The 25,573-nt window shown below is 54.5% G+C and overlaps 1 protein-coding gene across 5 annotated transcripts; it reads right to left on the reverse strand.

Annotated features, from left to right (window-relative positions):
- Nucleotides 1-116: 116 nt before the first annotated feature.
- On the reverse strand, nt 117-25,563 carry SLC43A1 (solute carrier family 43 member 1). Of its 5 annotated transcripts, none has more exons than XM_033860722.2 (15): nt 25,341-25,563; nt 23,893-24,059; nt 15,315-15,492; nt 15,135-15,190; nt 14,929-15,005; nt 12,499-12,591; nt 10,753-10,886; nt 9,410-9,588; nt 7,759-7,905; nt 7,629-7,664; nt 7,274-7,391; nt 4,644-4,785; nt 4,315-4,388; nt 2,372-2,495; nt 117-1,287 (listed from the first exon to the last, which is right to left on the reverse strand). In XM_033860722.2, exons 2-15 carry the CDS (start codon nt 24,044-24,046, stop codon nt 1,141-1,143), a joined length of 1,659 nt encoding a protein of 552 aa, XP_033716613.1. In that variant the 5' UTR covers nt 24,047-24,059; nt 25,341-25,563; the 3' UTR covers nt 117-1,140. The 5 variants fall into 5 exon arrangements, with proteins under 5 accessions (XP_033716613.1, XP_033716616.1, XP_033716612.1 ...); XM_033860725.2 differs by lacking the exon at nt 25,341-25,563 and adding an exon at nt 23,590-23,703 and having other exon boundaries at nt 23,893-23,998; XM_033860721.2 differs by lacking the exon at nt 25,341-25,563 and having other exon boundaries at nt 23,893-24,519.
- Between the last annotated feature and the right edge of the window lie 10 nt (nt 25,564-25,573).

The following is a 25,573-nucleotide window of genomic DNA, read 5'->3' on the forward strand; positions in this document are numbered from 1 at the left end:
TCCATTCTGTGACTTTAAGGTTTATGTCCCAGGACAGAAAGAGATGCAGGAGTGGGATAAGTAAGGTACAGCTTCCTGGAAGGTCCCTTGTCCTCAAAGACAGTGTCTTCCCTTGATGCGGGTAATTTTAAAGCCTCATTTATTGCTAAAAGTAAATATGAAAATAGCATAAAATGAAGCTCAAAATTTGCATGAAGTTTTATGATAAAACACTATAAAGAATGTTACTTGTGACAGACCTCCCTCCAGGGATCCCCGGATAGGAAAGTTTGAGAGGCATTCCTTAGCATTCTCTCCAAAGCATCCTGCCCTTATCCCCTGTAGGGAGAAAGGCCAACCTCCCGGATGTACCCCAAACCCTGAGAAGTGGCGGGCAGGAGCAGAGGGCAGGATCTGGACTCCCTCCAGACACTAAGGGCAGGGTATGGTTGAGAACAGGGAGGTGAGCCAGACAGCCACAGGTGGACAGGCCGGCACTTCCGGTGTCCTACTTAACGCCCAGCTGAGCCTGGCTGAGGACGAGGGATGGGGTGTGGGAAGACACCCCCTTCCCCCAAGACACAGGCAGGTACACACCAGCCAGCCTCTCGCTTCCCTTTTTATTTCCTCTAAGATCTGCAAGCAGCAGCAGCAGCAGCAGGGAGGGAACCCACCCTCCAGCCTCGGGAAGGGGCTTACCGCCCACGCGGCAGCATTCAGGACACAGCCAGCACCTCAGGCCCCTCTCCTCTGAGGGGCAGGGATTTTCATACCCACATGCACACACACATGCCTGCACACTCTGGACACTGCACGGCTGAGATCTTAGGGGTCACCTGTTCACTGATCCCACAAGCCCCCAGGAGGCAGCAGCAGGCAGACCCCTAGGCCCAGAGAAAGGGCAGGGCTGCACCCTGGTCTCCTCCAATCCCAGGAGCAAGAAGGTCTGATCCTAGCACGGGGGACATCTTCAGTCCACGGAGCGCTGCTTTGGGGATTTTTTTTTCCTTTTTATCAAGTCCCTACAAAAATAGAACTTCTCTTGGTATTTATAGGTCCCCGGCGCCTGGCTCTGTGCGGAGGTTACAAGTAGAAAAGCCACGAGGCATTCCCTTTGGCTGCTCAGGCCTTGACTGCCTGTCACCCAGGCCCCTCAGAGGCCTAGGCAGTCACCTCAGGGCTGCCAAGCACCTTCAGGGGGCCCTCCCAGTGGGTGATGTACTCCCTCTGGAGCCGGGTGCGATAGTAGAAGAGGTAGCAAGGTAGCAGGAATCCCAGCAGTGAGAACAGCAGGAGGCCCAGATTCACCTTTAGGGCAAAGAGAGAGAGAGAGAGAAAAGCGGGTCAAGTGGGTACCTGTTCACCCTCATGACCCTCAGGGATCCTCCTTAGCCTCCCACAGGGAGGAGAAGGCAGCCATTTTTAGTCCAGGTCCTGGGCCAGAATGACAGACAGAGCCAGTACTCGCTGTGTGCACTCACTCTCCACCAGTGTCTCACTGAATGTCTGGCGGCCTTAGAAAGTGTCAGAGCCTGGTTTGAACCCCAGCTAATGCTGGTGCCCAAATGATCTGGTGCTGTCTGGGCAGCCTGGGCTGGGAACCTCGACCTTTGAGGGCGTTGGCAATGGGATTCCATTGGGAGTGGTGCTCCCAGGCGGTCAACAGCACTGGGGTGCATCCTGGGATAGAAGGCCTGGGTCCGAGCCCACCTCCTGTGGGCTCGGACGCAGCGCACATCCCACCCTGCATTACTCACGGTGTGGCTCTGGGCAAGTCATCCTAATTTGACGCACCTCCTTCTCTGGGCCATTGTGGCAACGTGCAGTACAAAACACACGGTGCGCTTGGCACCGGGTGAGCACTTGGGAAGTGGCAGCTGTCACTTCATCATCATTGTGGCGGGATCATTGTGGGGAGTGGGTGGGCCCTCGAGGCAGATATCAGCTTTAGGGAGGTGAGGTCAGTTCGATGTAAAGAAAAGCCTTTCCGACAAGACCCACAGCTGCCTCCTTGTACAGGACCGGCACCCCATCGCCGCGGGCGTTTGACTAAGAGGGTCTGGAGGAACCCCTTTCTAGGGGCTCTGGAGAGAAGATCCCTGCATCGGGTGGAACTGGACTGGATCAGGACTGGGTCACTGTACAAATCACCTGGGAGCTGCCTGGGCCCAGGCCGAGAGATGCTGATTCAGTAGGCTGGGGAATCTGCGGGCGGGTGTGATGGACAGCCAGCTTGGGGGCCCCCTGATTAGAGACCTCCAAGGTGCCTCCTGGCTGAGATAAGAGCGAGGGATCCCATCACATACAAGAGCCCCCATCCTCAACTCCTTGGGTGTAACCAGGAAGGGGGATCCTGTTGCCCCCATGCCACCCCCCCACCCCGACTTCTCACCCAGAAGGGCTCTCCTTTCAAGGGTCCCACCATGGCCATGAAAAGCAGCTGCTGGAGCAGGGCAAACACAGCACTGATGAGGGACTGCAGGCCCGTCAGTGTCCCGAAGTGGTTGGACGGGTACCTGTCAATGAGAGGAGGGAGGGCGCATCGTGAGGGTCGTGGTCCTCTCCAGCCCCACCCTTTGTCCCGTCCCTCCCTAGATATCACTCTTTGTTAGCCAGGCAGGGCAGAGCTTAAGAGTTCAGGTTCTCTGCACGGGCCCTGGCCTCGAGGGTGTAGGCTGTGACTTCACGGCTACTGAGCTGGGTTCTGACACCTACTGTCTGTGTGATAACAGCAAGTTACTCAACCTCTCTGAGCCTCACTTTCTTCCCTAAAAACAGGGACAGCACTAACCTCACTGGGCTGTTTGTTTATTCTTTTAACACATATTTATTGAGCTCCTGTGACGCCAGGTACTGTTCTAGGTGGATGGAGATACGGCAATGAACCTAACAGATACGGAGGTGGCATTCTGGCGACGGGTGGGGGCTGGGGGGCGGCACGCAGGTGGTCGTCACACAGCAAGCAAGAGAAATGCACCGTTGGGACTTCCCTGGCGGGCCAGTGGTTAGGGCTCTGTGCTTCAACTGCAGGGGGCACGGGTTCGATCCCTGATCTGGGAACTCAGATCCCACATGCCGGGTGTGGCCAAAAAAACAAAACAAAACAAAAACGCACAGTGTGTTAGAAAGTGGTAAGTGCTATGGAGAGAAGCTCAGCAGAGAGAGGGGGGTGAGGGTATCTAGGGGGTTGCGACTGTAGACAGGATGGCCCGCAGAGGCCACTGAGACAAGGACAGCTGGAGAAAGGCCTGGAGAAGGTGAGACGGCTGGGAGCCTTGTGGATATCTGGAGGAAGCACGTGCCAGGAAGACAGGACAGCAAGTCCAAGGGCCCTGAGGAGGGAACACACATAGGGTTTCTGTGGCATGAGGCAGCCATGTGGGAAAAGCAGGTGAGCAAGGTGGGGAGGTGAAGGAAGAGGTCCCTGGCGGGGGGGTGGACCCTGTAGGGCCTTTTAAGCCATAATGAAGCCTTTGGCTTCTTCTCTACGTGAGATAAGACGGGCAGTTGTGGAGTGATGTGAAGAGACTTATGTCCTAACAGGTGTCTCCAGCTCCTGTGTTAAAAATACGGAGGGAAAGCAAGGGCGGACGCAGGGACGGTCAGGAGGCAGCAGCAGCGGCAATAATCCCAGCCAGGGGGTGGCACCGCTGGAGATGCTCGGAAGGGCTGGGTTTGGAGGCTGTGGAATGCGGAGCGGGCAGGCTCGCTGGTGGACTGGATGTGGGCTGTGAGGAATGAGGGCGTGGAAGCAAGGACGACTCCAAGGCCCCGCTGGGGCTGCCTCTGAGGTCTGAATGAGGGCGTGGGGTCAGCATGTCACGCCACGCCCACGATGGAGTCATAAGCGCTCCAGGACAGTTACAATTTTGTCACCGCTCTTTTACTCCATCACACACTGGGGAGACCCTCAGCCGTGGAAACCAGGAGGAAAAGGGAACAGGGAACAGGGCCAGGGGGGTGGGGCAGGGGAGGGGGTTGTTCGACATGAAGCAGGGAAGTCAGGAGGCAAGCGAGACTGCCCTCTGGAGGTTTCGACAGGGCTGGCACGGGGAGAGAGGCCACTCCAGGGGCCGCTCCCGAGAGCAGACAGAGGACCCAAGTGTCACGCAGCCAAGGACCTCAGCTGCCCCTAAGGGAAGACGTTCTGACAGTGGGGTTATCCCACAGTGCGGCGGGCTGCCTTTGAGGAAGGGAGCTCCCTGCCACTAGGAAGCTGGGGCGAGGGCAGCGAGCCAGGCAGCCTCCAGAGCCTCACCAGCCCCGACACAGCAGCAGCCCGGGGAGGCTGCGGAAGGGCGCGCTCAGGGGAGCCCGGGAGCCCAGCTGACTCACACTGCCGCGTAGAGGCCTCCACAGGCCGAGTGGTAGAAGCCTCGGACCATGGTGTGCAGGACAAAGGTCAAAAACTGAAACCAAAAAGAGAGCGGGGAGAGCTGAGAGCTGTGTGGACACAGGAGGGAGGCGGTGACAGTGAGGAGCCTGCACGCGCCTGCCCCTCCCAACCCGACCTCCTACAAACACTTCCTGGACGGCCCAGAAAACAGACCCAGAGGACGGGAGCCCCGCTTCCTGGAAAGCACCTGCAAAGCACCTGCCGGGTGACACACGCCTGGGGCGGCACTCTGCAGGGCGGGGAGAGCGGGGAGGGTGGAAGTCGGTACCTGGAGGTGTAAGCTGTCGATGAGGCACGTGATGCCGAAACCCACGAGCAGAAGGTTGGTCAGAGTGAAGGCGTTGATGGCATTGGACAGCTTTTGGATCTTGCGGTAGCGTGGTCTGACGGACTTGGTGGCCACGCCGTCCCTGAGGAGAACAGGCCGTCACGGGCCGCTGCCCCGACCTCCTTGGCAGCCCTCCCCACCCCCTGGGTTCTCAGCCTGGTCCCTCCCCTTTCAGGGTAGCAGAAAAGGGAGAGAGTCATTCCTCCAGCCCTGTGTTTCTCAAAGCATGGCTCCCCCAGCATCATCCGGAGGTTTTCTTTAAAATGCAGATTCCAGGGCCTTGCCCCAAACATCAGAATCTCGGGTGGTGGGCCCTGGAATCTGCATTTGGAAAAACGATCTCCTATTTCATAAGCACACTGAAGTCTGAGAATCGAGGATGGGAAGGAAGGTGGAGAATGGGGAGCTCTCACACCATCTCTCATCAGAAGCTCCCCAACAAAAGTGTCCCTGCCCACCAGCCTAGACAAAAGTAGATGATACTCTAGGGACAGCCGCTTGGCCCCTGACTGCCCAGCAAGCCCCTCCCTGTAGCATAATCAAGGGCTCTGAGTCTGGCCCAAAGGAGAGGTCAGCAGGCTGAGACAGATGAAGACAGGCCGCCCCACTGGTCCGAGAGAAGGGCCCTGCTGATGGACCATGGCCGTCAGAACAGAGCGTAGAGGAGGAAGGCTGGGTACCAGGGCCAGGGTACCACTGGTGGGGAGGGAAGCCACATCCTTAGTGACTTCTCTCCTAGTCTCCCTCTCCCATCCTCTCAGGACAAACAGGACCGTTTGGATCAACACAAAAAGAACACAAGCAGTCAGAAGACCTTCGTGCGAGACCCAGTGGTGCGGGACTTCCCTGGTGGCGCAGTGGTTAAGAATCCGCCCGCCAATGCAGGGGACACGGGTTCGAGCCCTGGTCCGGGAGGATCCCACATGCTGTGGAGCATCTAAGCCCATGCGCCATAACTACTGAGCCTGCGCTCTAGAGCCCACGAGCCACAACTATTGAGCCCACATGCTGCAACTGCTGAAGCCCGCACGCCTAGAGCCCGTGCTCCGCAACAAGAGAAGCCACCGCAATGAGAAGCCCGTGCACCATGACGAAGAGTAGCCCCCGCTCTCCGCAACTAGAGAAAGCCCGCGCGCAGCAACGAAGACCCAATGCAGCCAAAAATAAATAAATAAATAAAATGTGGTGGGGAGAAAAAGACCCACTGGTGGTCTCCAGGCCACAGGACGGCCCCGATGACCCCCGCATCCTGCATTCACACCCTGGTACAGTCCCCTTCCACAAGGTTCCAGAGTTACTCTGTGTGCCTATAGAAGACAACCTCACTCGTGTATGTCACTTCTGAGATGACGTCATGAAAGACCTTGTTGCTTCTGTCCTGGTGTCCCCCCCTCAGCTGTCTTGCTCTGGGGCCAGCCAGCTGCCGTGTCATGAGCAGACTATAGAGAGGCCCAGGTGGGGAGGAACCGAACCTCCTCCAATGGGCACACGAGTAAGCTTAGGAGTGACTGTCCAACCCGTCAGTACTTTAGATGACTGTGGCCCTGGCCAACAGCTTGACCACAACCGTATGAGAGACCCTGCTATGGTCTGAATGTTTGTGTCCTCCACAAATTTTTATGTTGAAATCCTAATGCCCATGTGATGGTATTAAGAGGTAGGGCCAGGAATTCCCTGGCGGTCCAGTGGTTAAGACTCCAAGCTTCCATTGCAGGGGGCCCGGGTTCGATCCCTGGTCAGGGAACTAAGATCCCACAAGCCGCGTGGCAGGGCCAAAAGAAAACAACAACAACAAAAATAGAGGTAGAGGTAGGGCCTCCGGGATTTGACTTGTGCCCTTATAAAGGGGCCCCACAGGGCTCCCTAGGTCCTTCTATGTGAAGACACAACGAGAAGGCTTACACCCAGAAGAGGACCCTCTCCTGACCATGCTGGCACCCCGATCTCAGACTTCCAGCCTCCAGAACTGTGAGAAATAAATTTCCATTGATTATAAGCTACCCTGTCTGTGGTGTTTTGTTAATAGCAGTCTGAACAGACTCAGACAGACTCTGAGACAAAACCACGCAGCTAAGTCATCCCCAGAGTCCTGACTCTCAGAAACTATGAGATAATAAATGTTTGTTGTTTAAAGATGCCAAGTTTGGGGGTGATTTGTTATACAGCAAGAGATGTCTAATACACCAACTCTATCTCTTTCTAACCGTAAGGCTTTAGAGCGTACCCTTTATAACAAAGGTTCTGGAACCTACTACTAAATGCTGTGTGATCTTGGGTAAGTTAGTCAACCTCTCTGTATCTCAGCTCCTCACCTGTGAAACGAGGATAATGATGTAGGTACCTACCTCCGGGAGCTGGTGCAGGACTCAATAGGACAATGCCAGTGCCTAGTGCACAGTCAGCATTGACGTCAGCTCTACTTATTATCAAGCCAGCCAAGTCCCCTCTTAGTGTCAGTTTCCTCATCTGTAAAATGGGGATGTACCCCTTCTCTCCCAGGGCTCTTGGGAGAATGAAATAAGATGCTGGACGTGAAAGCACAAAGCTGTCACCACCCCTGGGCAGGTCACCTAGCAGTGGGGGTGTCCACGCAGTCCTTGATCCGCCAGTCCATGATGTAGCCAATGAGAGGGCAGGTGAGAAGGCACGACAGCTGCATGGCCCCAAAGACGGACGAGTAGAACTCAACTGGGCAGGGCAGGAAGAGAAGTGGGGTCAGGAGCTGACATGACAGATGCCAGCAGCCTAGTGGGCACTGTCACCCACGCCCAGCAGAGGAGAGAAAATGACAAAATCACCTTCTTTTCACCCCCAAATTCTTAGATTCCCCAAACGCCCAGGGTGACAAGGGTGGGTCCAGGCTCCCCCGACAGCAGGCAGTGGCGGGGTGGGTGTGGGCAAGGACCCGAGCTTTTGTCCCCCTACCTGTCTCTGTCACCCTTTGTTTCAGGTCGTCCGTCTCTGTTGGGGGTGGAGGGGGAAAGCCAGGTGAGAGGAGCTCAGCCAGGGTGACCCCCTGCACCTCCATCCCCCGGGGGGCTCGGCTGCACCTCACCATGCTCCTGGCCGCCAGTCACGATGTACTCCAGCATCTTGTTCATCGCGGCCATGTAGAAAATGATCCGCAGCTGGGTCATGCCCATGGTGAGGAGGCTCCACAGGAAGATGGGGGAGCAGAGGCTCTTGCGCAAGGGCACAGACTCTGGGGAGACAGCAGGAGGCGCCCCTGAGCCCCAGACCTTCCACTTGCCTCTGCGTGTCCCAGCGGGTGCGGTTCTAGCAGAGGCTCTGACGCTATGACTTCGGCGAGGGATCAGTTTCTTCAAAAACGAGGGTTCAGCTTTACTGGCCTCCGAGTTCTTGCCCAGCTCTATCACTATCTCACTAGAGCATTTTCTTTTCTTTTTTGGCCACGCTGCATGGCTTGTGGGACCTTAGCTCCCCAGCCAGGAATCGAACCCAGGCCCTCAGCAGTGAAAGTGTGGAGTCCTAACCATGGGACCACCAGGGAATTCCCTCACTAGAACATTTTCAGGGGACCTCCAGGTGTGCACCGTAGGCTCGGCGTGGTAATAATAACTCGACCTACTACTTATTAAGCACTTGCTGTGTGTTGCACACTTGACAGATATTATCCCATGTAATCAAATTGTACAACAACCCTATCTGCAGCACATTCTACAGACGGGGAGACTGCAGCTCAGAACGCGCAATGACTTGCCCGAGCTCATGGGGCTGGAAGGTGGGATGCAGGTGGGATGGACTCAGCTCACGCCTGTTAACAACTCTGCCATGGGAGGATCGGCAGTGGGGATCAGACTCATAACTTCACAGCATTTTCAGTTTGCAAAGAGCTTCCACGTCCCTGTCTTCATTCAATCCTCACAACTAACTTCCCTGTGAGGTGGGTGTTCTTACTGCTAGTTTAAGAGACAGGGAAGGGCTTCCCTGGTGGCGCAGTGGTGGAGAGTCTGCCTGCCGATGCAGGGGACACGGGTTCGTGCCCCGTTCCGGGGGGAATCCCACGTGCCGCGGAGCGGCTGGGCCCGTGAGCCATGGCCGCTGAGCCTGCGCGTCCGGAGCCTGTGCTCCGCAACGGGAGAGGCCAGAACAGTGAGAGGCCCGCGTACCGCAAAAAAAAAAAGGAGACAGGGAAAGTGAGAGCAGGGTTAAGTGATCTACCCAAGCCACATGGCCTGCAATTGGGAAGCAGGACTCAAACCCCCATCTCCTGACGCCCAGGCCCATCATCCTTCCACTAGTCACAGAGCTGTCACCTTGCAAAGTGGCCCAGGCTGAAGGCAGGTGCAGCTCCTCCTGTAGCCAGCAGGAGGCGCCAAGCAACCAGGTGTCAGAGGACCCAGACTGGAGGCTGGCTCACCTGCAGTATCTGATGCAAGAGACTTGAAGGTTGCAGGGAGCCCTGAGGAAACCAGCCCTCCCACAGGCCTGGACACCCTGCCTCATTCTGGAAGCTGCCCCTCCCTCATCCCAGAAATCCCGCAGAGTACCCCTGAATCTGAGCTTCCCAGAGTTCCCTGGGACTTTGATTTGCCCCCATTCTAGAAACAGGGAGCAGGCCCACCTCTATGAGGGGGTGTGGTGAGAACTGAAGAGGAGAGGATGAGCACCTGGGCATGAGCTCGCTACGCACAAGGACCCACCCTCTCCGTCCCCCACGGCCGGCACCTTGACCAGACACTCACTCTCAGCAGACTTTTCTGAGATGTCACGAACGTCCTGGGACGAGATGAAGATGTCTGCCCCCTCCTCCAGGCTGGGGGCCTTCTGGCTCAGCCGCTGGCCCACAGTGGTCACATAGGTGTAGAAGCGGTCACCTGTCACCTTGTGATCCAGGGCCAGCCCTCTGAGCTTGATCTTCTCCCTGCCAGTAGCCAGGCCACAGCACGTGGGAACCAGCCACACAGAGCCCCCCTTCAACAGCCTGCCTCTAGGGGGTGCCAAGCCCCCCTTTAACCAGCACTGACGGGCCCACTGACAAGCTCCCAAGGGCAGGGCTTGTGTCTGTGTGTCTCAGAGCCCGGCCCAGGGCCCAGCTCAGCACACGCTGAGTGAAGGATGGATGTGCCGTTTTCCACTTGGGCTGTAGCCACGGAGGCAGCATTGAGAACCCAAACTCCGGGGTGGGGAGGCGGAGGGAGGGATAAACTAGGAGGTCAGGATTAACATATACACACTACTATATATGAAATAGATAACCAACAAGGACCCACTGTGTAATACGGGGAGCTCTACTCAATATTTATAATAACCTATAAGGGAAAAGAATCTGAAAAAGTGTACCTATATATATATATATATATGAATCACTTTGCTGTACACCTGAAACTAACACAACATTATAAATCAACTATGCTTCAATAAATTAAAAAAAAAAAGAACTCAGACTCTGGAGTTCTGATTCCAGCCTTAGATTCCCCCCTCCCCCCTTCAGTGGTACGACCTTAGGAAGGTCACTTTGTTCCCTGTGCCTTTGCTATGAATGGAGTTAATAACACAACCCACGTCACAGAGCTGACTGAGAATGAGCGCTGGGCACAGTGCCTGGCCCACAGGAGATGCTCCATCAGTATCAGCTATTTGACTGGCACCCTAGGTGCCTGGTTGTGGGGCATCACTCCAGCCCCCTGGGGAACTGACTGGGGGGTAGGTAAAGTTGGCATTCAGGCTGCCCCACAAAGGGTGGGATTTCGTTCCTCTGTTCCCCCCCTTCCTGGGTCCCCGTAGCACATGGTACTATTGCAACGGTCCCTCCTACTCTGATCCCATCCTCCAAACCTGGACAGAGGAAGACAGTCCCCACGTTCTGGCCGCCTGCTTTATGCCTGATCTACTCAGAACACCTGCAGGTGGGTGGGATCAGGCCCACGGTTCAGATGAGAAAGCGGAACTTGGAAAGCTCAGATGATCGGCAAATCTTGGTTGCTCTGAGTCCACAGCTGCTTCTGTCCCTCACACCACCACACCCCGGCCTCCAGATCTGCAGCGGGGGAGTCACCCTCCCACCCCACACACCCCGGTCACTCACTTGTAGTTGACTTCCTCCGGCGAGGGAAAGGCTTCACTCGGCCAGTTGAAGGCACAGTTCAGAAAGATGAGGCAGGCCAGGCTTGACCAGGTAAACATGATGGTCATGAAGGACACGCCGGCATCATAGATCAGCTGTCGGGGGAGGGGACGGGCCATGGAGGAGGCTGCCCAGCCCCAGGCCCGCGTCCTCCAGCTGGAGGTAGAATCCAGGCCCCAGAGACCTTAGAGAAGGTCTCTTCTACCCCATTCCTTGTACCCAATTTGCAGACAAAGAAACCAAGACCAGAAGTTAAGAGTTGGATCTAGAAGCCCCACCATCCTCTTCCTTTCTCACCCCAGCCCCCCTCAAGAGGTGTGAAATAGTTCGCACACGGTGCCGAAGGGGACGGCCACAAGCTCAAAATGTCTTTGAAATCTCAATTATTATCTTAAAAAGACACACCAGTGTTGCCTTTGACTCCATACACGTTTGTTTTCACATGAAAGTCATTTCATTTTATGTACGAGAGAGGACGATGAAAGCGCCTAACCGTGTTTTTCCTGCCCCTTCTGGGCGCCCTCCCTGTGGGGGAAAGACAAACCCAGTCTGAGAAGCCGTATCTCACCTTGCACAGGTGTGACAACTGAAAGGGGAGGGGCGTGTGCAAGCACTCTGCCCACAGCCTCCCAACCCCGGGACAAGCAGGTTCTCTATCGATTGGGATTCTGTGCCAACGTTGCAACTGCTCTAGAGAGGAAGCCAGGTATGTAGAAATGTCCTGCCTGCCACCCTCTGCCTGGGATGGCTGCTGTCCCCCCTCCACGCAGGCTCCAAGCTCCAGTGCTGCCTGGGAAAACTGCTCCTCCTGGGCCGCAGGCTTTGGGGCTCTTTCTTCCCCGGGAGCAGGACAGAACTTCAAAGGGCCACACCCGCCAAGATCTGGTTCCTCAAATCCCACTGCCTTAGTCAAGGGAACGGGGACCCCCAGCTCCAGGCCTGCTCCTACCTGAACAATTGTTGGTCACCCCCATCAGTGTGCTCTCCACCTCCTCTGGCGACGGATGCTGAGCGGGTGCCTTCTAAACCAATAAATTAACTGCCCAAGGCAGAATCTGAGGGGCATGGTGCGGCCCAGCTGGAAGGGTACTTTGATATCAGAGGGAGGAAAGAGGCCCCAAACTTGCCCAGAGCTAGAACTCAGGCCTTCCGGCTCTAGGTCCACCAGGCTGACCTGTCTAGGAGCTGGCCAGGCCTGAACTAGCTTGGTGACCTTGGACCCAAGTCATCCAGCTTCTTCAGGGCTGGGGAAGGAGATATGGCCTGAAAGGTGGGCTGAGGCCAAAGAGGCGAGGGCCTTGAAGGCATGTGAAGGGGTTGGACCTGATTCTGTAGGCGAAGCAGAGTGGGTGGATGAGCTAGTCCTCCAACTAAGGTCATTCTGGAAGTCACGTGAATGGCAGCTTAGAGAGGGAAAAGCTTGGAGGCAGGGAGATCAGCTGAGAAAGCACTGGCCCAGGAGCGAGGATGAAGGCCTGGACAGAGCAGCAGAGAAGTCAGACCCACTGGTCCACAGCAGCACCTGGGCTCTTCCCATGATGCTGCAGTGCTTTGCCCTGCCGTGGTGGGAACTGACCTCCGCCTGGCAGGAAGTAGGTCACCAGATACCCTATGCGCCCAGCCCCACCCAGGTCTTGCATCAAGGCAGAAGGAAGGCCAAGCGACCTCACTGCCCACCAGCTGCCCACTCCCCAGGCAGCTCCGTACCTTGATTCCCGGGTACGTGATGGCAGAAGAGGCATAGGAGCCGATCATGAGGGCCATGAAAGTGGAGCGCAGGTTCCCAAACATGTTGGGCAGCTGAGAGAGGAGAGCAGTGTCAGTGAGCAGGGAGACCCCGACACCTGCCCAGGGCTCCCCTTTCTCCACCCGAGCAAGCTTGGAAGCTTCTAGCCCAGTAGTCCTCAACGTGAGCTCCAGGAACACCAGCCCCAGAGTCGCAACAGAAAAGTTCTAAGGCAAAATCAGGGTCGGAAACTGGGCTGTGCTCCCCTCCCACACAAAGAAGTGCTCACAAAGAGAAGTTCTGTTTAACCCCATGGTTTCCCAAGTTACTTTTTTTTTTTTTGCGGTACGCGGGCCTCTCACTGCTGCGGCCTCTCCCGTTGCGGAGCACAGGCTCTGGACGTGCAGGCTCAGCGGCCATGGCTCACAGGCCCAGCCGCTCCGTGGCATGTGGGATCTTCCCGGACCGGGGCACGAACCCGTGTCCCCTGCATCGGCAGGCGGACTCTCAACCACTGCGCCACCAGGGAAGCCCCCAAGTTACTTATTTATGGAACCCCTTAATCATGACTCGCCTCTTAATAACCCATGGGTTAGGTGTTTAAGAAACACTAACCTACAGCAACTCCTTTGACAGATGAGAACACTGAGGCCTGGAGCGGGAAAGGAACGTACTCAAGCTCACAGAGCACGTTACTGACTTTCTCCCCTGTCCTGGCCATCCGAGTTCTATCCCAGAACCCAAGGCTGTGACCATGGCTGGCTCTGTAACAGGATGGTGCCCCTTAACCTTCTCGGTGGCCCCAGAGGCCCCCAGTCCATGGTTTCTACTGAGCCAGGACAAGTAACAGGATGACTAGGGAGGTGAGGGTGGGAGTAGGGGGGAAACAGGGCCAGGCCAGGTGTCCAGAAGAGGAGGCTCTGACCCACAGGGCAGACCCAGAATTCCTACCAGTAGAGAACTGACCGTGTGTTCTACTCACTGGCCTGAGCCGGGCCCTCAGGGGAGGGGAAAGCAAAGTCACCCAGCCCTTTGTGTGCTCCCACCTCTCCCTCCTCCCCCCAGTCCACAGATCCCACGGCTGGAAGCATCTTAGATGCCATGCAAAGCTAAAACCCTCTCCACAGAGGGAAGAACGGGGCTCCAGAAGGGGATCTCAAATAGCTCTGGAGGGGAAGGCGAATAAACACAGAGGACTGACCCATCAACCTCGAAGCGGCTATGAAAAACAGCTGCGGCCGCCCTGACCCCCTGGCACCCTGTCTGTGCGAGGCGGGCTGCAAGGACGCCATGGAGAAGCGCTAGGGCCGGGGGAGCGGCGGGGGCCTTGGCGCCCCTCACTACCCCCCGCCAGGGTCCGAGAGCGCTGTCTCCGCCCAGCACGGCCCAGGCCGGCCTGGCTGGACCGGCAGGGCGCTGGCCGTCCCGGCTCGGATCTGTCCTGGCCCTGGCCCGCGAGCACCTAGGCCCGGGGGCGGCACAGGAGCCGGGGGCGGGACCGGAGCCGGGTCCTGTCATTGGTTGGAGATTACGGTGGCGGAGCAGGGGGCGGGCTGCGGGCGGAGAGCCCCCTAGGCCCCAGGGCAGGGTTCAAGGTTAGGCCCCGGAGGGCAGGGGAGAGAAAGGCTTTAGGGCCTTGAGCCAGGGTGCGCAGCGTGGAGAAGGGGCTGCGGAGGGAGGCGGGGATGAAGCGATCCGCTTCCTTAGAAAGTTGTGAAATGTCCTGGGCTGGAATTAAAGGCAGTTGCTGGGCGAGGTGAAATCCAGCCAAAAAACACCCAGTTTGGCGGTCAGGCGGCCCTCCTCTGAGATAAACAGCCCGAGGCTGGCCGGCCAGGAACCCCTCCTCCCACCACACACGCTGAAGCCCTTAACCCTTCTGCACACTCACTCGCATATACACTTAGAGTAACACATGTAAGAGGTCAAGCCAAGTGAAAAAGCCCTTTCTGTAGGTCAAGCACAGTCAAGTGTCGGCAGTATCATATGGCTCAACCTAACACACTCACAAATACAGCTACCTACCCATGGACAGCACCACATATACACGTGGCAAACAAACACACGCCCACTGTCTCAAGCTGCCCACCGCCCTTACTTTCGCATTACCCAGTCTTATTCTTTCCAGCACTTACGACTAGGGATATCATTTATTAGTTTACTTGTTTTTAGGGTTGTCTGTTCCCCCAATTCCTGAATATAAGTTCCAGAAAGGTGAAGAAGTTGTCAGTTCTTTCTGTGCTGTGGCCCCAGGACAGAGTTCAACAGATGTATGGGCCTGGGACACACACACACACACACACACACACACACACACGTGCATTTGATCTGCGTCCACAGGCCCTTCTCCCACCCTCACTCTCACTCACTCCTGGGTGACCTGCTGCCAAGTCGGGACCTGTCATACTCACTGTGAGTGAAGAGAATGTTAGGCAGATGCCACCAAAACCATTCAGGGACAGGGCCAGGAATATCAACGGAGACAGAACTGGGAAGCGGAGAGGGATGAATGAGGCACTGGGGAGCTGTGGGAGGCTAAAGGCAGGAGCTGGGGTAACACCCACCTTCATCCCACCCATTCTCTTCCTGTGGGGACACGAGAGGCCAGACATCTCACCTTTGGTGTCCCAAGAGGCCAGGGCCATGAGGGTGCAGGATGCAGCGAAGCAGGCGCTGTGGAGATGCAGGGGAAGGGGGAGGGGCTGAACACTCTGTGCCTCCCCTCCCCCTGCCGCACCAGTCCTGCCCTGCAGCTCCCCAAAGCCCCTTCCAGTTCCCCACAGCCCAGCCACCTCACCTGCCAATCAGCCGCATGGGCCGGGGCCCGAAGCGGTCCATGAGGATCCCCAGCGGCAGGGTGGTGGCGCTGAGCACGAAGGAGCCGATGGTGAAGCCCAGGTTGAGCATCTCTTCCTGCTGGTTACAGCTCAGCCACGGGTGCTGCTCTTCCTGGCTGGTGTTGGTGGTGTTCACAGCTGAGGAGGGGGAGGGAAAGGCAGCACGTGACCGCGGGAGCAGCTGGGCACAGGACAGAGGCCTGGGATCGGGGGTCCTGCACTCAAGTCGCATGCCTCTGCTTGGCTGCTAACTGGTGACTTTGGAATTATGCCTCCTCTGGTGGGGAAGGGGCTCCATAAGCGGCAGCAATCAGTATCTGACCCAGGGAGAGTCATACACCCAACCTGAGGCCTCAACTAGCTCACATGGAATCACGGACATCGAAGTATTTACCAAACTGAAATATTCACTCAGTGTCCAAGCTTAAGGGGTTGAGGATCTCCAATAGGATCCAATAGGAAGCACCCTCGAATCCAGGACAACATCAGTGGGTGATGCTCAAATGATGTAACAAGAATTCCCTTAAAACTTAGAGGACGCTTCCCCATACATGACGTTCTGATAAAATAAGAGCTACTGTTTGTTGAGCATTTAACTGTGTTCTAGGCACGTTCTCAGCGGTCACTGTGTTAACTCACGACAGCCCCAGGAGTCAGCTAATAAAGTGTCCCCACTCTCCAGGTAATGAAACTGAGGCGCAGAATTAGGACCACGGCACTGCCCTCCGGTGCTCCTCTGCAAGTCCCCCTCCGAGAAGACGCGTCCTCCAGGTGAAAGGCCAACTTGGAGTTGTGTCAAGTTAATGAAAAAGGCTGGCGGCGTGGGAAGGAGGCGGGTTTCATTTCACCCCATGCTCGGTGAGTCACGAGGTGGCGGCTCCCCTGCCTCCTACTTGTTACTTAGGCATCACTGCCAAGGGCAAAGTCAGGGTGCACCTGGAAGGTGGACAGACCAGGGTCTGAATTCCCACCACCATCCCTACTAGCTGTGCAACCTTGGACAAGTAACTTCCTCTCTTTGAGGTTCAGGCCCCTTGCCTGTAAAACGGAGCAGAGAATGCCTAACCCAGGCTCCTTAGGAGATTCAGTTGGAGAAGGGTCCTGGCCCAGAGAGGGTGTCCTGAAACAGCTGATGAAGGGGTAGATGATGGCCCCCTGGGGGAGCCACGGTGTGGCGAGCCTCTTCTCTAGGTGCCGGGGAACTCACGGTGAGTAAGACAGGAAGCTCTCAGCTCTCCTGGGGCTTGTATTAGATAATAAACAAGGAAACAAATGGACACGGATATAGAGTCACAGGTGCTATGAAGAGAACAAAACAGGAAGATGTGATAGTGCTGAATGCTGGGAAGGGGAAGTATCTGCCCTCCGTGGTGACAGCGACCCCTGACTTCAGGTATCCAAAGGGCATGCAGACGGCAGAAAGCTGACATAAGGAAGAAGAGAATGAATTCTTTTCAAAGCATGAGTGCTGGCCAACCAGAGGAGAAAGCCCCTTGGGCAATGGGGTGCTCAGGTACCTGAAAGAAGGGGTTAGGGGTTTAAAGCACACAGCCTCTGGGGTTCAGGCTAGCCACCCCCCCCAAATTTAGTGATCTTCATCGTCACTGTTCATTTCTCCACCAGGTTTGTCTGCACCTGTTCATTCAATCTACATACACTTAAGCGACATCTACTGTACGACAGGCACTGTGTCGGGACACTGGGTAAAGCAGGAAGAAGCGCAATGCTAATTTAGACCAGAGGCTACAAACAGGTGACCAGCAATGAACCCCACCCATATTTTGCTTGGCTTGCAAATTTTAATTGGGTGCCAGTTTAAAATCAGGAGTTATCACCCAAAAATCCAGAAGTCTGGCTTCTCTTTAGTAAGTCCGAAGATCTGGCCATCGCTGGAGCCGAGGAGAGACCACTCCTTTCCACCAGGGCTTGCCCTCTCTAAGTCACCCACGTCCTCACCTCTTCATGAGCTCTCAGACATCTGCCATCTTCTATCTGCCCTGATTGGCCCTATTATTATTAGGTTTTCTATTGAAGTATATTTGACACGTAATATATTAGTTTCATGTGTACAACATAGTAATTTGATGTTTGTATACATTACAAAATGATCACGACAGTAAGTCTAGTTACCCACCAGATGTACTATTACTGACTGTATTCTCATATTGGACATTACCACCCAATTGTTATTAACTGCCCGGCCCCTGTTGGCATCTGAGTTTGCAGCCCCTGAATTAGACACGGTCCCTGCTCCTCAGTCTTTCACAATCAAATGACACTTTCCCTCACTAGCCCTCAACTAATTAATACCTACTTTGTGCCACGCTTTTCCATATAGTATATCATTTAATCTTCACAACCTACGAAGTGAGTGTAATGATCCCCATTTTATAGATGATGAAGCTCCAAGAAGCAAGGTACGTCAGTTACACAACTTCTTACAGGCAGGCCTAGATTCACACTCAAGACCCGCTCCAAAGCCAACACTTCCCCGTTCCCCCAGTGGGCCCCTCTATCCTGAACAGGGCAGCTTAGTAAGTTTTCAAAGCCTGCGCTAGTGCTGGCGAGGAAATGTGTTCTTCTATTGGTGGAGAACTCCAGCCTAGTGTATGGCGAATAACCCAAGGTCAATGAATGCATTCACTTCTCTGGTTTAAATTGATCAGCCTCTTGTGAGTTTGACTAATAAGAGCTAGTTCCTAAGGCCTGATGACTCTGAGTGGTTGGATAAAGCCAGACTTCTTTTTTTTTTGCAATGTACTTTTTTTTTTTTTTTTTTTTTTTGCGGTACGCGGGCCTTTCACTGTTGTGGCCTCTCCCGTTGCGGAGCACAGGCTCCGGATGCGCAGGCTCAGCGGCCATGGCTCACGGGCCCAGCCGCTCCGCGGCATGTGGGATCTTCCCGGACCGGGGCACGAACCCGTGTCCCCTGCATCGGCAGGCGGACTCTCAACCACTGCGCCACCAGGGAAGCCCTGTACTTTTTATTTTTTATTAATTTTTATTAGAGTATAGTTGATTTACAATGTCACATCGGTCCTTATTAGTTATCTATTTTATATATAGTAGTGTGTATGTGTCGATCCAAACTTCCCGATTTATCCCTCCCCCTCCCTTTCCCCCTTGGTAACCATAAGTTTGTTTTCTACATCTGTGACTCTATTTCTGTTTTGTAAATAAGTTCATTTGTACCTTTTTATAGATGAAGCCAGACTTCTGAACCAAGAGGGAAGCCAAGCCAGCATGCAAAGACCTCTGTCCATGTCCATTACAACAGGAGAGGTCTCTGACACCTAACCTCTCCCATTTTATAGACAGGTGAAGCATGGGGTGCAACAGGGAAAACATATGCAGTAAGTTAGTGATAGAGGTGGGCTTAGAAGCCAGAGAAAATAGCGTTTCTCAAAGTGTGGTACGCACAGCATGTGCGCACTCAAGATGGGTTTAGAGGTACAGATGACCCTTGAACCTCAGGGGGTTAGGGGCCTCAACCCTTCCCCCGTGCTTTGGAAAATCCGCCTGTAATTTAGTCAGCCGTCCCTTTGTGGGGTCCCTCCGTATCTGCGTTTCTGCAGCTGCAGATTCAACCAGCCACGGAGCGTGTAGTCCTGTACTATTTACTGTTGGAAAAAATCCTAAGCAGTTCAAACCCATGTTCAAGGGTCAACTGTACAGGTAATGGTTTTTGATGTTTCATAGTTATTAGTTATTTGAATGTGTATCAGACACATATATACATATATGTATGTATTAGAAATATATACGTATGATGTATGTGTGTCTGAGTAACATCAAACTCAAGGTTCCAAGAGTAGTACACATTTTTTTTTAAACAGGATCTTTAGTTTAATTTAATTTAATTAATTAGTTAATTATTTTTTGGCCACGCCGCACAGCTTTCAGGATCTTAGTTCCCCGACTAGGGAATGAACCCTCACCCCCTGCAGTGGAAGCGCAGACTCCTAACCACTGGACCGCCAGGGAAGTCCCAAGAATACTTTAAACACTTTAAACACTTTAAAATGAGGCTTTTTATTTTTTAAAAAGTGGATTGATTTAAAAGGAAGTATTAAGTAAATAATAGTACCTATGGCACACAGAAATGGTAAAATCATGAAGGTGAACTGCAAATGACTAGGTCTAGGAAACATGGGAGAGAGGATCATGGTTAAGCATTCTTCGTGTCCAAATTCTGGCTCCACTGGCTGTGCTGCTGAAACTCAGAGGTTCTGCTATCCCATCTGTGAAATGGGGATAGTGACTGCAGCCATGTAAAAGGTGGGCTCTAAGGACTGCTGCACACACACAGTACTCACAAAATGATCCCAGGTCTCTGAGCCCTTCCTCACCATCCCCCACCCTTGCCCCATCATTCATTCTCCTACAGCTGACATAGCCACATTCACCACAACACCCGCAGAACTGGGCTCTGGCTACTTGTCTTCTCTGTGACGGGGCTCCCCCAGGGGAACTCTTAATCCTAAGGCCTCGGAGAAAGGTTCTGGGGCTGAATACTCACTCGGCTCCTTATTTATTAGCTGTGTGACCTTGGGGAAATTACTTAGCGTCTCTGAGCTTCAGCTTTCCCTTCTATAAAAAGAGTTGTTGTGAGGACTAAAGATCTAACTAGCAAATAGTCAATGCTTGATGAACTTTAGCTACTGTTTTATTATTTTGGCACTTATGCTGGATATGCAGTTGTGTGTGAGAAGCTGAATTGCCCCTGCCTACTTCTGAGTAAGAGTCCTCTTTAGCTGTGATGCCCCAACAGGTGGGTCAACCATCTACCCCAGGGTGTACCTCAAAAGAGGGAGAGCAGAAACCTGAGAAGACAGAGGGTATGGCCAGGGAACCCCAAAGGCGACACTAATGAGCACCTCAGTAATGAACTTGGGACTTCCCTGGTGGTCCAGCAGTTAAGATGCCACGCTTCCATTGTAGGGGGCACAGGTTCAATCCCTGGTCATACAAAAATGAACTCCAAATGGATCAAAGGTTTAAATATAAGAGCTTAAACCTTAAAACTCTTAGAAGAAAACACAGGCGTAAATCTTTGTGACCTTAGATTAGGCAATGGTTTCTTAAACGTGACACCAAAACACAAACGGCAAAAGAAAAGACAGCTTGGACTTCATCAATATTAAAAACCTTTATGCTCCAGACCTAGAAAACAAACTTACGGTTACCAAAGGGTAAAGGAGGGGAGGGACAAATTAGGAGTTTAAGATTAGCAGATACAAACTACTATAGATAAAACAGATAAACAACAGGGACCTACTGTATAGCACAGGGTACTATATTCAATATCCTGCAATGAACCATAATGGAAAAGAATATGAAAAAGAATATGTACATATATGTGTGTGTACATATATATACATATATATATATGAATCACTTTGCTGCACACCAGAAACTAACACAACATTGTAAATCAACTATACTTCAATTTTTAAAAAATAATCCAAAACAAGAAAGAAACTTTTGTGCTCCTAAGGACACCATGAAGAATATGAAAAGAAACCCACGGTGGGAGAAAAATGTTGCAAAAACTGTATCTGATAAGGGACTCGTATCTACAATACAAAGAACTCTTACAACTCAATAATAAAAATAACCCAAGTTAAAAATGGGCAAAGGGGGCTTCCCTGGTGGCGCAGTGGTTGAGAGTCTGCCTGCCGATGCAGGGGACACGGGTTCGTGCCCCGGTCTGGGAAGATCCCACATGCCGCAGAGCGGCTGGGCCCGTGAGCCATGGCCACTGAGCCTGCGCGTCCGGAGCCTGTGCTCCGCAACGGGAGAGGCCACAACAGTGAGAGGCCCGCGTACCGCAAAAAAAAAAAAAAAAAAAAAAATGGGCAAAGGATCTGAATAGATATTTCTCCAAGGAAGAAATACCAATGGCCAATAAATACATGAAAAAGCTGCTCACCATCATTAGCCACTAGGGAAATGCAAATCAAAGCCACGAAAATATAACACTTTATGTCCACGAGAAGGGCTGTAATAAAAAAGATAAACAATAACAAGTGTTGTCTAGACTGTGGAGAAACTGGAACCCTCCTACACTGCTGGTGGGAATGTAAAATGGCCCAGCCACTTTGGAAAACAGTCTAGCAGTTCCTCAAAATGTTAAACATAGACTTACCCTCTGGCCCAGCAATTCCATATGGAAGGAAAGCATATGTCCACACAGAACTTGAACATGAGTGTTCACAGGAGCATTACTCATAATAGCCAAAAAGTGGAAACAACCCACATGTCTATCAACTGTTGAGTGGATAAATAAAATGTGGTAGCAAAGGACTTGGAAAGGAACCAAGGCTTGATACGTTTGCCAACATGAATGAACCTTTAAAACATCATGCTAAGTGACAAAAAGCCAGTTATAAAAGATCACCTATTATAAGATGCCATTTATATGAAATGTTCAGAATAGGCAAATCTATTTTTGTCATGGGCAAACCTGTAACAGAAAGTAGAGGATTGGTTGCCTAGTGCTTGAGGGTAAAAGAACAGGTTGGGGGAGAGGTACTGCTAGTGCGTCCAGGGTGACTTTTTGGGGTAGAGAAAATGTCCTAAAATTGGTTGTGGTGATGGTGGTACAACTCTGAATAAACTAAAAACCATTAACTTGTATACTTTAAATGGGTGAATTGTAACATATGTGACTTGTATCTTAATCTAGCTCTTATCCATATTTTTAAAAAGGTGGAAGGGTGGGCAGCAAAAAGGAAGGAGCTTTGGGGATGATGGAAATATTCTAAATATTGACTGTGGTGACGGTTCCTGAGGTGTGTAAATTTGTCAAACCTCCTCAAAATGTGTGATGTAAATTAATCTTCAATAAAGTTGATTAAAAAAACAGGTGGGGCTGCCCTGGTGGCGCAGTGGTTGAGAGTCCGCCGGCCGATGCAGGGGACACGGGTTCGTGCCCTGGTCTGGGGAGGATCCCACATGCCGCGAAGCGGCTGGGCCCGTGAGCCGTGGCCGCTGAGCCTGCGCATCCGGAGCCTGTGCTCCGCAACGGGAGAGGCCACAACAGTGAGAGGCCCGCGTACCGCAAAAAAAAACAACAGGTGGAGAAGGCAGGAAGAAGCCACCGGATGGGCAGCAGCAGGCGGCACAGGGCAGGTCTCTCCAGCCTCCAGGGTAAACAACGCAGAGGGGGCCTGGACTCCTGGCCTCTGTTGGCAAAGGGATCCCACACCCCTCTGTTTGGTTCTCTCAGCCACCCTGGGGCACCCAGCATTTCGCCCCAAGCCAGCTCCTCCCGACCCAACCTGCCTCCCTGGCCAGCTGCCAACTCTAATCTCCACCTCCTCAGGCTCCGCAGCGCCCTGTCACTGGGGCCAGGAGATGCACGTGCATCCTTGCACCCTTGGGGCCACCTGCTGCTTCCTTACAGATAAGGTTGGCGGGGGGCTGGAGCAGAGTGGGTGCTGCCCAGAGATCAAGAGCACCCCAGCTCCACCCCCCAAGGCAACGGTTTTCTCCCACAGCCAAGGCAGACGCCTGCAGGGAGTGGAGTTGAGGAGTTGGGACAAGCTCGGAGAAGCCAGCAGAAGCCAGGAATGACCCTAACATGGATCAAGCGCTGTTGACACTCAGCACAGATAACTTACTCTTCTTCCCATTTTGCAGGCCGGGCGACTGAAGCTCAATGTTTTAGGGAACTCGCCAATGTCACCCAGCTGCTAAAAGTGGTGGAAGCTGGGATTCTAACCCAAGCTGGCCTCCTTCCAAAGCCTGTTCCACAGCAAGGAGGTTGGAGGAAGAGGATGGGGGGTGGGGAGGGCCAAACTCCACATCCCTCGAGCTCCTTAGGCTGAGCTTGTCCACACAGCTCTCTCCTTCCCAGAAAAGAAAGATACCTATCAGATCACGAGAGCCTCAAGTCCCAGACACTAGGAAGGGCGACTCCTTGCCTCCAGGCACCTGAAGACAGCAGGGATGTGGCTACTGCTCCCAAGGATTGTTAGAATTCTCACTCCTGCATCCACAGCCCCTGATTCAAAGCCGAGGTGACCAAAGTGGAAAACAGGGACCGTCCACAAGTGGGGGCCTGGAGGAAATGAGGCCATTAACTTTGTACAAATGGTTCCTTGAAGACCTGGGGGCTCAAGTGGCCTGGAAAAGGAGAAGCACACTGCCTCCCCCTCCCTTTACAATCAAATCCAGCTTGCAGGCTCTCCTTTGCCTCACTCAGCCTTACAATAGAAAGAAATCCCTCACCCAGCTAGTAGCTGCTGCACTTCTGGGAGTCGCCACCTTGCTCGAGACCTGAGGCTGCAAAGGGATCAGTCCCAGGATCTGGACGCCCGCAGGACACCTGGCGTTCAGTGAAAACTGGATTCGAAGAATGAGGTAGAGTGGGTCATTCTCTAGAGGAAGTTTGAAGAGGTCAAGAAGTGGGGCCGCCCAGTCCCCTGCGGAGCGCTCGGTCTTGAGCAGCCCGGCTTTCTGTCTCCTTTGCCGGCGACCACCTTCCCCCTCTGCTGCCCCTCCCGAGCCCCACCGGCCCCTTCTCGGGCATACCTGAACACATGCTGGAATAGAAGCCCTCGTTCTTGAGCATGATCAGCAGGGAGCTCCAGCCCAGGAGCACCGCGGAAAAGAAGAGGTTCTCCAGCACGGCCGTGCACGCCATCCACCAGCGCCTCCGGTACGCCTCCTCCAGCGTGGGGGCCATACTGGTCGCGAGCCTGCCCAGGAGCAGAGCACTGAGCGAAGGGCCCAGAGGACCGAGAGAAGCATCCTGTATCATGATGGCTCCCGAGACCCCTCGAGCCAGCCCGCAAGGGGGCCTTCACGGAGGCCCCATAGAGCCCTGGGCTTCCCAGCGGGTGCCGCCGAGCTGGCTCTGGGCGCACTGGCAGCGCCAGGGGCGCACGAGGCGCTGGGCTCCCGCCGTGTCGCTATCAGAGACAAGGAAGGTCCTGTCTGTGCGCAACAGCTTCTTGGCGCGCTGCCGGGCTCTTCCACCCTGGCCAAGGCACGCAGAGCCCGGCTCCCGGGGACCAATCCCGCACTTCCCCAAGTCCCCAAAGGTCAGCAAGGGTCAGGGCGCGCTCTGAAGCAACCGCTGGCCAGTATCCGGCCTCCCGCTCCAGGAAGGACCCCCAGAAGCAAGCAGGGGGAGGAAGGGGAAGTCTGATGTTAGCTCAAGGACACCCTCCCCTCTTCCTGTTGCCCCTATAAGACCACTCCTCTTCTCTGGGGCCGGGCTTCAGCAAGCCCTCCCCCTTTCCGCACTAGGCGACCCAAGTCCCTACAGTCTCTCGGTCTAAGCCGACAGCTGCCACGTGGAAGGAGACCCAGGCAGGCCCTCCAGCGCCGCCGGCGCCACCCACTCACACGGGCACCCAGCTGCGAGCCGGGGAACATGCCCGCCCTCTCTCGCCCGGGGAGGGGGCTCGGGCACCCGCAGGAAGTCCGACGGCCGCTGACTTTATAAGAGCAGTGGCGGCGGAGGGGCTGGCGGGAGGGTGGGTTTACCGGAGAGAGAAGGAGCCCGAGCACCCACCCCCACCCCCTCCGCCTAGGCCACGGCCGCCGCCGCGGGAGGAGACGGGGCGCGGGCGGCGCGGGGGCGTAGAGCGGCCGGTGAGACCGAGAAAAGCAGGGAGGAGAGGGACAGGAAAGGCAAGAGAGAAAGGGCGCGAGGGAGCGGAGCAAAGCACGAATGCCTTCGCCGGAGGGCCTCAGTACTCTCATCTGTGAAATGGGGCTTTGCATTTAGGAGTTGCCGCAGGTCCGTTCGAACTCCGACAAGAGTGTTTCTCTAAACGGAGGCAGTGCGGCAAGAGAGGGCGCCGAGGGGCCAGACCAAAGGGGAAGGAGGGACGCGCTTGGAGAGGCGGGACCCACGGGCTCAGGTAACGGGTCTTTCTTGGGGAGCCTGGAAGTGTCGGTGGGAGCCAGCCGGGTGACTCTCAGAGAACGTTCAGCCCGGGACCCGGACCCCAGCCGCACCCGCTGCTCACCTCTGATCCGGGGCAAACGCGCCTCCTGTAGCCGCCGACCGGTCGGGGAGCGGCGCGTGCACAATTTCGGCGTCCGGCGTCCGGCGGGCCCAGCTCGGAACCGCAGCGGCGCTCGGGGCTTCTCTGCGCGCCGGGTCTGGGCGGCCTCGGAGATTCTGCCGGACCGCCTGGTGTTCTCACCGCCTCGGTCCCATCGGAAGAAGTCGGGGAACGGGAACCCGGCGGGCGCCACC

Source organism: Tursiops truncatus, chromosome 8 (assembly GCF_011762595.2).
Source record: "Tursiops truncatus isolate mTurTru1 chromosome 8, mTurTru1.mat.Y, whole genome shotgun sequence".
In the NCBI taxonomy this organism is placed as follows: domain Eukaryota; kingdom Metazoa; phylum Chordata; class Mammalia; order Artiodactyla; family Delphinidae; genus Tursiops; species Tursiops truncatus.

What these genes read in the sequence shown, in the direction of transcription:
- SLC43A1 (XM_033860721.2), bottom strand. Translation starts at nt 24,121, where the DNA reads ATGATACAGGATGCTTCTCTCGGTCCTCTGGGCCCTTCGCTCAGTGCT. An exon ending in TCGACAGCTTACACCTCCAG is followed by an intron (nt 4,389 to 4,643) that starts GTACCGACTTCC and finishes TTTTGGTTTCAG; the next exon opens with TTTTTGACCTTTGTCCTGCA. An exon ending in GGAGGCCTCTACGCGGCAGT is followed by an intron (nt 2,496 to 4,314) that starts GTGAGTCAGCTG and finishes TCTCATTGACAG; the next exon opens with GTACCCGTCCAACCACTTCG.